Source organism: Procambarus clarkii, unplaced genomic scaffold (assembly GCF_040958095.1).
Source record: "Procambarus clarkii isolate CNS0578487 unplaced genomic scaffold, FALCON_Pclarkii_2.0 HiC_scaffold_323, whole genome shotgun sequence".
NCBI lineage: Eukaryota > Metazoa > Arthropoda > Malacostraca > Decapoda > Cambaridae > Procambarus > Procambarus clarkii.
The window spans coordinates 28,321-40,328 of record NW_027189356.1 but is presented as its reverse complement, the minus strand read 5'-3'; the positions used below and the strand labels follow the sequence as shown (position 1 = coordinate 40,328).

The 12,008-nt window shown below is 44.1% G+C and overlaps 1 protein-coding gene across 1 annotated transcript; it reads left to right on the top strand.

Moving 5' to 3' along the window:
- Positions 1 to 9,784: 9,784 nt before the first annotated feature.
- Positions 9,785 to 11,486, top strand: LOC138361370 (tigger transposable element-derived protein 7-like). The gene is made up of 2 exons (XM_069320730.1): positions 9,785 to 9,821; positions 10,441 to 11,486. The coding sequence occupies exons 1-2, from the start codon at positions 9,785 to 9,787 to the stop codon at positions 11,484 to 11,486; spliced, it is 1,083 nt and encodes a 360-aa protein (XP_069176831.1).
- Positions 11,487 to 12,008: the final 522 nt, after the last annotated feature.

The following is a 12,008-nucleotide window of genomic DNA, read 5'->3' as shown; positions in this document are numbered from 1 at the left end:
CCATGGTCACATTTATCAAAAGCTTTTGCGAAATCTGTGTAAATTACATCAGCGTTTTGTTTGTCTTCCATAGCATCTAATGCCATATCATAGTGGTCCAGCAACTGCGACAGGCAAGAGCGCCCTGTTCTGAAACCATGTTGTCCGTGGTTATGGAGATGCTGTGATTCCATGTATTTTGTGATCTTACTTCTTAGCACTCTCTCAAAATTTTTTATGATGTGCGATGTTAGTGCTATCGGTCTGTAATTTTTTGCCTCTGCCTTATTTCCTCCTTTATGGAGTGGTGCTATCTCTGCTGTTTTTAGTATGTCAGGGATAACGCCAGTATCTAGGCTTTGTCTCCACAGAATGTGAAGGGCCTGCGATAGTGGTTTTTTACAGTTCTTGATGAATATGGAGTTCCAAGAATCCGGGCCTGGTGCAGAGTGCATAGGCATACTGTTTATGGCTTCTTCAAAATCTAGTGGGGATAGGGCGACGTCTGATATGTGATTTGATGTTGGTATCATATCCATGAAAAATTCATTTGGGTTATCAATCTTTAGTGCATTTAATGGCTCGCTGAAAACAGAGTCGTACTGCTTCCTCAGTAACTCGCTCATTTCTTTGTTGTCATCGGTGAAAGTTCCATCTCCCTTTCGGAGGGGCCCGATACTAGATGTGGTTTTTGATCTTGATTTTGCACAGGAGAAAAAATATTTCGGATTTCTCTCTATTTCACTGATGGCCTTTTGCTCTCTTTGCCTCTCCTGGGTTTTGTATGATTCTTGTAGCTTGAGTTCAATTGTTTCTATTTCTCTACCTAACCTTCTTCGCCGTTCTTGAGATAGGGTGCGACTCTCAAGTTGTTCCGCGATTCGTTTTCTTCACCTATATAGGGAACGACGTTCCCGTTCCAATCTGCATCTCTTTCTCTTTTTTCTTAGGGGTATGCGGTTTGAACATATTTCTAGTGCTACTGAGCTTATTTTTTCCAGGCACTGGTTCAGGTTTGCATTTTCTAGCTGTTCTTCCCAGTTTATTTCTGTGAAGTCCTGGTTTATTTGCTCCCAGTTTATCCGTTTATTATTGAAGTTGAATTTGCTGAAATCTCCTCCACCGGGAATCTGGACTGGTTTTGAAGGTCCACTCCCCATGGTTGTCAGAACTTCAATTAAGTTGTGATCTGAGTAACAGGTATTTGTAATCATTATGTTCCCGATCAACTCATCATTATTAGTGAAAATGAGGTCCAGCGTGTTCTCCTTCCTAGTTGGTTCTACTATTTGCTGGTTTAAGGCAAACCTATCGCATATCCGTAGCAGGTCATTTGCATGTGCCTGTTCATTTAGGCTACTTCCTGGTATTCTTTCTGATATTACTGTATTAGCCAGGTGCTTCCATTTCAGGTGCCGTAGGTTGAAGTCCCCAAGCAGGATGATGTTCGGAGCTGGATTTGTGAGGTTTTCCAAGCAGTGCTCTATTTTCATTAGTTGGTCTTTAAACTGCTGAGGGTTTGCCTCCGGTGACTTATATACAAGGACAACAACTACATTTAGGATCTCTATTTTGACTATCAGCACTTCCACCATATCATTTGAGGTGTTTAGCAGCTCAGTACAGATGAGTGTGTCTTTGATGTAGAGGCTGACCCCACCCTGAAGCCGGTGTTTCCTATCACATCTGAAGAGATTGTACTTTGAGATCCATATTTCACCATCAAGGTAGTCCTTTGTGTGAGTTTCCATTAGGGCTGCAAACACTGCATTTGCCTCATGAAGGAGACCATCTATAAAGTGAACTTTGTTGGATTTGCGTGTTTTTATACCCTGGATGTTGGCAAATATAAATGATGTTATCGTGTTAGTGGAAGTGCTGGATGCTTTAATTGGTGTTAATATCTGAGGCTCTGATAAGGAGGCCACTGTGTTTGCGTCCAGGGTGTGTTGTTTTGGAAGTGATTCGCCCAGTTTTGGTAGTAGGACGGGTGTTGTGTGGTGTAGCACCTGTGTGCTTGTTGATAGTTTGCATTCCAGTCTTGTGGGTATCTCCCTTCCCCTCTGTAATCCTGTAGTGGTTCCATCTGACTGTTCCTCTCTCTTATATTTATTACTCTGTTTCTGCCTTCCTCTAAAAAATTTCCAGTAGTGTCATATTGATCTTCCTGTCTATAATGCTGTGTACCTCTCACGTGGAATTCCAGACACTGAAGATTATAGCATTTGTTGTCCCTAATTGAAAATTGACATAATTTCGGGTGGAAGTATCTACACCCTGTTCCAAAACGGCATGTACCCCTCGCCAACATGTTCCTGCATTTTTGAGGATGCAGAAAATGGCATTTTGCTCCTAATTTTCCATATTTGCATATTCCTTTAGCGTAGAATTTGCAAATGTGTTCCGGTTTTGCGTTTTTCAAGGTATTTATATCTGTGTCTGTCTTGTCTACCTCTTTATTGGAGTTGCACTCAATACCGAACCGGAGAAGAAGAAATGAGCTCAAATAAGGATGGATCCATCACAAAGGCAGAATCCTGGTCTCGCGGGGGATACGTAGCAAGAGCCTCCTGAACCTACTTAGGTGAGATTCGACAGGCAGAAAACCTCTGTAAAGACAGAGCCCAGGAAGCCAAGGGAGCCCGGAACCGAACCCAGGGAGAAGCCGACCTCAAATCATACTCATACAGGGAAGGGAGGTAAGAAAACCCCTCCCCTTGTAACAACAAGCCTCATGAAGAGGGCACCAATACCCAAGCAGTGTCAAAGGAGGCCAAAGGCCTCCCAGGTCAACGTATCCCCAGCCCCGGGATCTCCCAATTCAGGACCCCAGGGCAGAGCCATCCTCCACACCCTCTACCCCTGAAAAAAAGGCAGAATCCAGGAGTAAGGCTGAGAAGAAGAGGGCCTTGCTGGGGGGACCCAGAAGCCTCGGAACGAGGAGCCGGCTCGAATGCCTCTGTCCTCAACCCCGAACAAGGCGGCTCTAGAAGCTGCTCGAGTTTTATTACCAACTAAACCCTGCCCCGACCCCAAAACCCTCAGACATTTGGGAGCCGAAAGCAGGGGGGGAAAAGGTGCAGGATGAACAACAGGAGAAGAACCAGGGTGTGCGGACTGGACCAAAGTTGAAGCGACTAATGTCCCCAGGTCCAGGTCCCTGTAACCAAAGCGGGGCAGCCGTGGGACATTCCGGTGGGAAACCAATCTAGCACGTTGCAGACAACCTAAACCTAGCATACAATGTGGATGCTGCTTGTACCCTAACAGTAATGTCATCAGAATAATATTGGAGAACAACCAGAGAACACGACTTGCAAGACTCCAGGTCAAAGGTGTCGTTGACCCAAGAGGCAGCATGATGCAGGCAAAAGTGGTGACTGTCACCCTGAGACTAGGGCACACAGCAACCTTCAAACCCGCTAGTTCGCACACTTTTAGGTCGGATTTACTCACCCGGTTCGCAGAAGTGGGGGATGTTCGGATTTGCTTACGATGTCCAGACAGAGTTCACAGACTGGTGGAAAACTTTCCCATTCTATCACAGATTAGGCTGGAAGTGAGAAAAGAATTGGCATCTAACCCGAAGTTGGTGCAAAACACAGTTGATCGGAGTAAGTCCCTGATCATTTTTGGCTGCAAAGAAAAGGCGATAACATCTAGGTCAGAAAGAGCTGTAGAAGAAGCTAAAGTAGTAGATAAAATTGTTGGCCTCGTGGAAGGTCTTACAACCATAGAGAATGTGTGCGACTACAGGAGAATAGGCAGGTACGTAAAAGGGAAAGATCGACCTTTGAGGATCACCCTAAACGGTGCCAAACAGATGGAAGAAGTACTAAGGAATGCTAGAAAATTGCAAAGTGATGAGGATGGGAAAGGGTGGTCGTTAAGACGAGATCTTTCAAAAGAAGATAGAGAGAAGCTGAAACTGAACCTCGCCGAGGCAAAACATTTAAATGAGAGCAGGAATGAAGAAGAAATAAATTCTTTTTTCTACAAAGTGATAGGGGTAGGCAAACCAGTAAAGTGGTACATAAAGGCAAACCAACAAAATCAATAGAGAGAGGGGGAGTGAAGAATAAGGAGAGGGGGAACAAGTTCCTGAAGATTGCATACACCAACATAGATGGAGTGAGATCGAAGATACTGGAGTTAAGTGATGTAATACAGCTGCAGACACCAGACATTGTTGCACTCACGGAGACAAAACTTAAAGATGTTATTTTAAATGAGGTCATATTCCCAAAAGGCTACTCAATTTGGAGACGGGACAGAAAAATTAGGAAAGGTGGTGGCGTTGCTGTGCTGGTAAAAGAACACCTAAAGGTGAACGAAATAATGACTGCCAATCCACAAGAAGTTGACATAATAGCACTAGAGATCTGCCATGAGGATGATAAACTAATGATCATAAATGCATATAGTCCACCGCCAAGCAGCACATGGTCAAAGGAGGAGCTAGATAGTAAACGAGAAGGTCTTATAACAATAATGAGATCATAGCGAGAGCGGATAACGATAGTTCACGACTGTTGATAGTCGGCGACTTCAACTTGAAAGCCATAGACTGGGAAGCATATGAAGCTAAAACAGAAGATTTCTGGACCTGTAAATTTGTAGACCTCATCCTGGAAACATTCTTGTATCAACATGTTAAACAAGCTACGAGGATGAGGGAAGGGGACGTTCCCTCCATGCTAGATTTGATATTTACCAGGAAGGAGGAAGAGATATTTGACATTCAGTACCTTCCTCCCTTGGGTAAAAGTGACCATGTCTTTTTGGGAATAAAGTATGCAATGCGTTATAATCTGGGAGAAAATATGAAGGTTGATGCAGTTGAAAAACCTGACTTTAGGAGAGGACATTATGGTGACCTTAGAAATTTTTTTAGTGAGTATAATTGGACAGACTTGATGCTAGGCAAGGAAGTGAATGAGATGTATGTCAAGTTTTGTGAAATATATGATAAAGGCACAAAAAAATTTATACCAAAACAGAGATGCAGAACTAGGAAACAGGATTGGTTCAATAGAAATTGCGAGAGGGCTAGAGACCAAAAGACACAAAAATGGAATCAATACAGGAAGAGGCCGAACCCCCAAACATACCAGCGATACAAAGATGCGAGAAACAACTACACGGCAGTGAGGAGAGAAGCAGAAAGAAATTTTGAAAAAGGGATTGCAGACAAATGTAAAACAGAACCAGGTCTATTCTATAAATTCATAAACAACAAATTGCAGGTAAAGGATAATATTCAGAGGTTGAAAATGGGAAATAGATTCACGGAAGATGAAAAGGAAATGTGTGAAACACTAAACGAAAAGTTCCAAAGTGTGTTTGTACAAAATGAAATCTTTAGGGAACCAGATACAATAAGAATTCGAGAGAACAACATAGAGCACATAGAGGTGTCTAGAGACGAAGTGGAAAAAATGCTCAAGGAGCTCGGTAAGAACAAAGCAGCTGGCCCAGATGGCGTTTCACCATGGGTTCTGAGAGAATGTGCATCTGAGCTCAGCATTCCACTTCACCTGATCTTTCAGGCATCCCTGTGTACAGGAATCATAGCAGATGTGTGGAAACAGGCTAACATAGTTCCAATCTACAAAAGTGGCAGCAGGGAAGACCCCCTCAATTATAGACCTGTATCATTGACAAGTGTAATAGTGAAAGTATTAGAAAAACTAATTAAAACTAAATGGGTAGAACACCTAGAGAGAAATTATATAATATCAGACAGACAGTATGGTTTTCGATCTGGAAGATCCTGTGTATCGAATTTACTCAGTTTCTATGATCGAGCCACAGAGATATTACAGGAAAGAGATGGTTGGGTTGACTGCATCTATCTGGACCTAAAAAAGGCTTTCGACAGAGTTCCACATAAGAGGTTGTTCTGGAAACTGGAAAATATTGGAGGGGTGACAGGTAAGCTTCTATCATGGATAAAAAATTTTCTGACTGATAGAAAAATGAGGGCAGTAATCAGAGGCAATGTATCGGAATGGAGAAATGTCACAAGTGGAGTACCATAGGGTTCAGTTCTTGCACCAGTGATGTTTATTGTGTACATAAATGATCTACCAGTTGGTATACAGAATTATATGAACATGTTTGCTGATGATGCTAAGATAATAGGAAGGATAAGAAATTTAGATGATGGTCATGCCCTTCAAGAAGACCTGGACAAAATAAGTAGATGGAGCACCACTTGGCAAATGGAATTTAATGTTAATAAATGCCATGTTATGGAATGTGGAATAGGAAAACATAGACCCCACACAACCTATATATTATGTGAGAAATCTTTAAAGAATTCTGATAAAGAAAGAGATCTAGGGGTGGTTCTAGATAGAAAACTATCACCTGAGGACCACATAAAGAATATTGTGCAAGGAGCCTATGCTATGCTTTCTAACTTCAGAATTGCATTTAAATACATGGATGGCGATATACTAAAGAAATTGTTCATGACTTTTGTTAGGCCAAAGCTAGAATATGCAGCTGTTGTGTGGTGCCCATATCTTAAGAAGCACATCAACAAACTGGAAAAGGTGCAAAGACATGCTACTAAGTGGCTCCCAGAACTGAAGGGTAAGAGCTACGAGGAGAGGTTAGAAGCATTAAACATGCCAAAACTAGAAGACAGAAGAAAAAGAGGCTATATGATCACTACATACAAAAGAGTAACAGGAATTGATAAAATCGACAGGGAAGATTTCCTGAGACCTGGCACTTCAAGAACAAAAGGTCATAGATTTAAACTAGCTAAACACAGATGCCGAAGAAATATAAGAAAATTCACCTTCGCAAGTAGAGTGGTAGACGGTTGGAACAAGTTAAGTGAGAAGGTGGTGGAGGCCAAGACCGTCAGTAGTTTCAAAGCGTTATATGACAAAGAGTGCTGGGAAGACGGGACACCACGAGCGTAGCTCTCATCCTGTAACTACACTTAGGTAATTACACTTAGGTAATTACAGATTACAATTAATAATTCTCTCATATGACATGTTGGTTTCACACAAGTGGACTACACAAGTGGACCACACATGTGGACCATAAGTAGTCCACAAGCTAACGATTTTGGGACAGAGTTCACAGAGTGGTGGAAAACTTTCTCATTCTATCACAGATTACAATTAGAGAACCATATGAACCAAACACCAGCCAGAATGGTCCACACAACGAGTAAAGTATATTAACCAAACACCAGCCAGAGTGGTCCACACAAGTGAATGACTGAGTTTCCATGATTTTCGTTCACTGATTTGTGGCACACGTATCTTTGTACATTAATTTAAAGGCTGAAGCGTAATTGCCTAGCTACATGTGGTAAAATCTCCTTATAGACATTTTCTGTGATGAAACAAGATGAGTGAGGGTGGACAGATAAGAGAATACTGTACTGTAAACCTCACTTTACAGTGAGGTTTCACTCACTTTCGTCTGTGTCTTCATAGTTTAGTAACCCATGACTGAAAGTTTCATATTAATAAATAATTTCTAAAACCAGTGTTTTAATAGCTTTTTATTATCCTAATTAAACTAAACTAAATAAAATTGAAAATATACTGTAATATGATGGACATCTGTTATTTGAGAAATTACTGTACAGTTATTGGAACAACTCCAGCGTGAGTGAGTGGACGGGTCTAATCCTTGTACACACAGCACCATGCGTGTTTCCTTCGATTTCGTCGCCACAGTTCAGTGACTACGGCCCGAAATAATAACATTAATAAATCAGTTCTAAAATAAATTTTTTATATCTCTTATTATCCTCCCTCGCTTATTATCCCTCCCTCTCTCCATCGCTCCCTCCCTCCCTCTCTCGCCCTCCCTCCCTCCCTCCATCCCTCCCTCTCTCCATCCCTCCCTCCCTTCCTCCCTCTCTCCCTCCCTCCCTCCCTCTCCAGCCCTCCCTCTCTCCATCCCTCCCCCCCTCCCTCTCTCCATCCCTCACTCTCTCCATCCCTCCCTCCCTCTCTATCCCTCCCTCCCTCTCTCCATCCCTCCCTCGCTCTCTCCATTCCTCTCACCCTCCCTCCCTCTCTTCATACCTCCCTCTCTCCATCCCTCCCTCCCTCCATCCCTCCCTCTCTCCATCCTTCCTTCTCTCCCTCCCTCCCTCTCTCCCTCTTCATCCTTCCTTCTCTCCCTCCCTCCCTCTCTCCACCCATCCAGAATATAAGAAACAGTAAAGTTAACTGGGTCAAGTGAGTTAGGCTTATCGATGAGCCGGTCCCTTCATCACCACGGACACACCTCCCTCACCCCCCCCCCACCCCCTAAGGGGCCTCGTAGCCTGGTGGATAGCGCGCAGGACTCGTAATTCTGTGGCGCGGGTTCGATTCCCGCACGAGGCAGAAACAAATGGGCAAAGTTTCTTTCACCCTTAATGCCCCTGTTACCTAGCAGTAAATAGGTACCTGGGAGTTAGTCAGCTGTCACGGGCTGCTTCCTGGGGGTGGAGGCCTGGTCGAGGACCCGGCCGCGGGGACACTAAAAGCCCCGAAATCATCTCAAGATAACCTCAAGATAACCCCTACAGCCCATACACACATACACTCTGCTCAACTCAACACCCATACCTCCATCGCTCCCTCCATCCATTAATCCCTCCATCTCTCCCTCAAATCATCCATCCATTAATCCCTCAATCTCTCCCTCAAATCATCCATCCATTAATCCCTCAATCCATCCTTCTATCCCTCCCTCCATCCTTCCATCAATCCACCCATCAATCCATATCCATCCTCTCCTTCCCTGGCTCCCTCCCAGCCTCTGCCTGCCTGCTTCCCTCCCTGCCAAGCTATGCCTGCCTGCCTCTCTCCCAAGCTCTGCCTGCCTGCCTCCCTCTGTGCCTGTCTCCTTCCATGCTTGCCTCCCTCCCAGCCTCTCCCTGCCTCCCTCCCTCCCAAGCTCTGCCTGCCTGCCTGCCTCCCTGCCTTCCTGCCTGCCTGCCTCCCTCCCAAGTTCTGCCTCCCTCCCAAGCTCTGCCTGCCTGCCTCCCTCCCAAGCTCTGCCTGCCTGCCTGCCTGCCTGCCTGCCTGCCTGCCTGCCTGCCTGCCTCCCTGCCTGCCTCCCTGCCTCTTCCTGCCTGCCTGCCTACATTTCAGCCTCTCCATCCCTGCCTACCTCCCAGCCTCTTCCTGCCTGCCTGCCTACATTTCAGCCTCTTCATCCCTGCCTACCTGCCCATCCACCCACCAGTCAGCCATCACTGACACAATGAGTGCATTTGGAGCCGACATGGTGCACGGATGTTCCTTGATTGTGCAGATATGTCCAATAAAGTCACAGAATGAACACTCCAGCCTCTCGACAAATCAAAACATAGTGTTAAAATTAAAGTTGCAGTAATTTTAGTGTACAATAGTTTTCATAAACTGTATTGTAGTACTCAACATACAGCAGAACTACTCAACACAAGTGTTAACGACATAATACACTACAGTATGTATTTACTGTACAGCATTCACAACTCCATGAGACTTCAAGATAGATATAACTCCAACAATAAGGTAAATAACAAATGTAACACAGTATTTGTTAGTAGAGTAATAATATATAGGTACAGTATATAATATGATAATGCATTTTTATTGTTAACAAGAAAATAAAAAGACACTGATGCAAACGCCTCCTGAAGGTCACCTCTTGCAGCGAATCCAACGCTCCAACGAACTGGGGTTGGTCCCATATAGTACGTTGAATCGAGGTTGTACTGTATAAGTGGAACTATAGCCATACCAGGCAAGGAAAACAAAAACAAAAGAAAAACCGCACTAAAAGTACAATGTCCCCAGAGGAAACAGAAACCGGCCGCCACATAGGTAGGTAGGCAGCACAACATTTTGACGTCCCCAACCAGCACAATACAGTATCCACTCAATTTAACGGCCTCTTTTATACCGATCTGCTGGTATTAACGACCGGTTTGGGAGCCCAGTAGCTAGAGCCTGCTATACCGGTCTGCGGTCGATATTACCGACAGTCGGTATTGGGTTTGTTGTGGCATCAGCGTCCCCCTCACATGGCGACCAGGCCGCCACCGACCTGGATCGTCCAGAGTCATATATTACATCTTAATTTTCTTTTAAAATGATTCACTTTAATGAAGAAAATTGTAAATTATTATTAATAAAATATTTTGAAACAGTTTTTATTAAGCAAAAGTCTTTGTTTTCTTATTAAATACCTTTTATAGTATGTATAGGCACTAGGTATTTTTTTTCCCACGGACCTAGTATGTACTCCGCCGGGCCATGTATTCCCATTGTTTACCGTGAACTCGCGCGGCTAGCTTCAATTGTGAAGGATATTACTGTACTGTAATTGTGATCTTTTTAATTTACAAAATGCCAAAAGTTACCCAAAGGAAGCGCCTGACGGTTGCACAGAAGCTGGAGTTAATTAAGAAACTTGATAAAGGATATTCTCATGCACGAGCAGCAGCAGAGTTTAACATCGGGAAAAGTACAGTAAGTGACATCAAGAAACAGAAGGATACTCTATTAAAATATGTGAGCACAACAGAGTGTGCTACTTCTGGTGCTGCATGTTCGAGAAAAACAGTAAAGTCTGGTCAGTATCCACAATTGGATGCTGCAGTGTATAAGTGGTTTATTCAGCACCGCACAATTGGCATGGCAATAAGATTTGAAGAGCTTAAAGTTGCAGCAAGTAAACTTGCCATTCAATTAGGTATAAAAGATTTCAGTGCAAGTGATGGGTGGGTTGGAAGATTTAAGGCTCGGCATAACATTTCAAACACCAAAAAAATTAATGGTGAGGCGTCAAGTGCTGATCCCACTAATGTTGATTCATTCAAGGCTAAATTAAACGAGTACATTGTCAGTAATAATTTAAGGAAATATCAAGTATATAATGCTGATGAGACTGGGTTTATGTGGCGAGCTGTACCAAGTACATCCTTAACCAGTAGGATGCAGGAAAATATTCCTGGACGAAAGATAAGCAAGGAACGGCTCTCAGTCTTGCTTTGTGCTAATGCTGATGCCTCTCACAGGACAAAATGTGCCGTGGTAGGCAAGTCTAAAAATCCTCGAGCCTTAAAAAATATAATGCAGGCATTACCTGTAATATATTACAATTCTAAGAAATCATGGTTTAATCAAATAATATTTACGGACTGGTTTGAAAACCACTTTTGCAAAGAAGTCAGAGAATTCCAGATCAACAAATGTGGAATAAAGGCCAGTGAGGTTAAGGCATTGTTGCTGCTAGATAATGCCCCTGCTCATCCCATTAGCAAGTTAATTTCAAGGGATGGCAGAATAAAATGCATGGCACTTCCACCAAACACAACATCCTTGATCCAGCCCATGGACCACGGTGTTATCCTTGCTGCTAAACGTATGTACCAAACAGCAATGCTTGAAGATGTTCTAGTTGTTTTACCTAGCGAGGAAGATGAATTGACAGGAAAGGATACAAGGGCTCAAAGAACACTAGAAAATCTAAAAAACCAGCGTTGAATGTAATGAAACGCCATTTTCTGGGTGAGTCCCGGAGGCTCCCCGGAGCTATCCCAGGCTGATATGCTAATGTCAGACTTTGGCATCAGTCATGTGTATGGAGTTCTTAGGCCTACCGGGGACCACGGCCAGAACCGGGCCCCCTCAGAGAGGCAAGGGGAGCAATGGCCTATAGAAGCCCCCGTGTAGTTGGAAGTATTCTATGTCTGCCATCGACCGGAACAGGCACCCAGAAAGGTAAGCGCCCCAAAACAAACCCCTATTCTGGTTAAAATTGCTACCTAATACCGAACTAGTGGATAGAACTCCCCAACCGAAAACAAGCAAATTAGTGTGACGTCACACACTGCCGCGCCGCTGTCTGCGCAGCTCCCCCCTCCCCGGGAGGGGGAGGGGGGAGCCCCAGACCCCCCGCGCCGGCTACCCACACCTCAGTTCTTGAGGCTGGATGTCAAAAACGCGAAAAAAACGCCGACCGGAGGGAGGGAGGGATGCCGGGGAGCCTCCGGGACTCACCCAGAA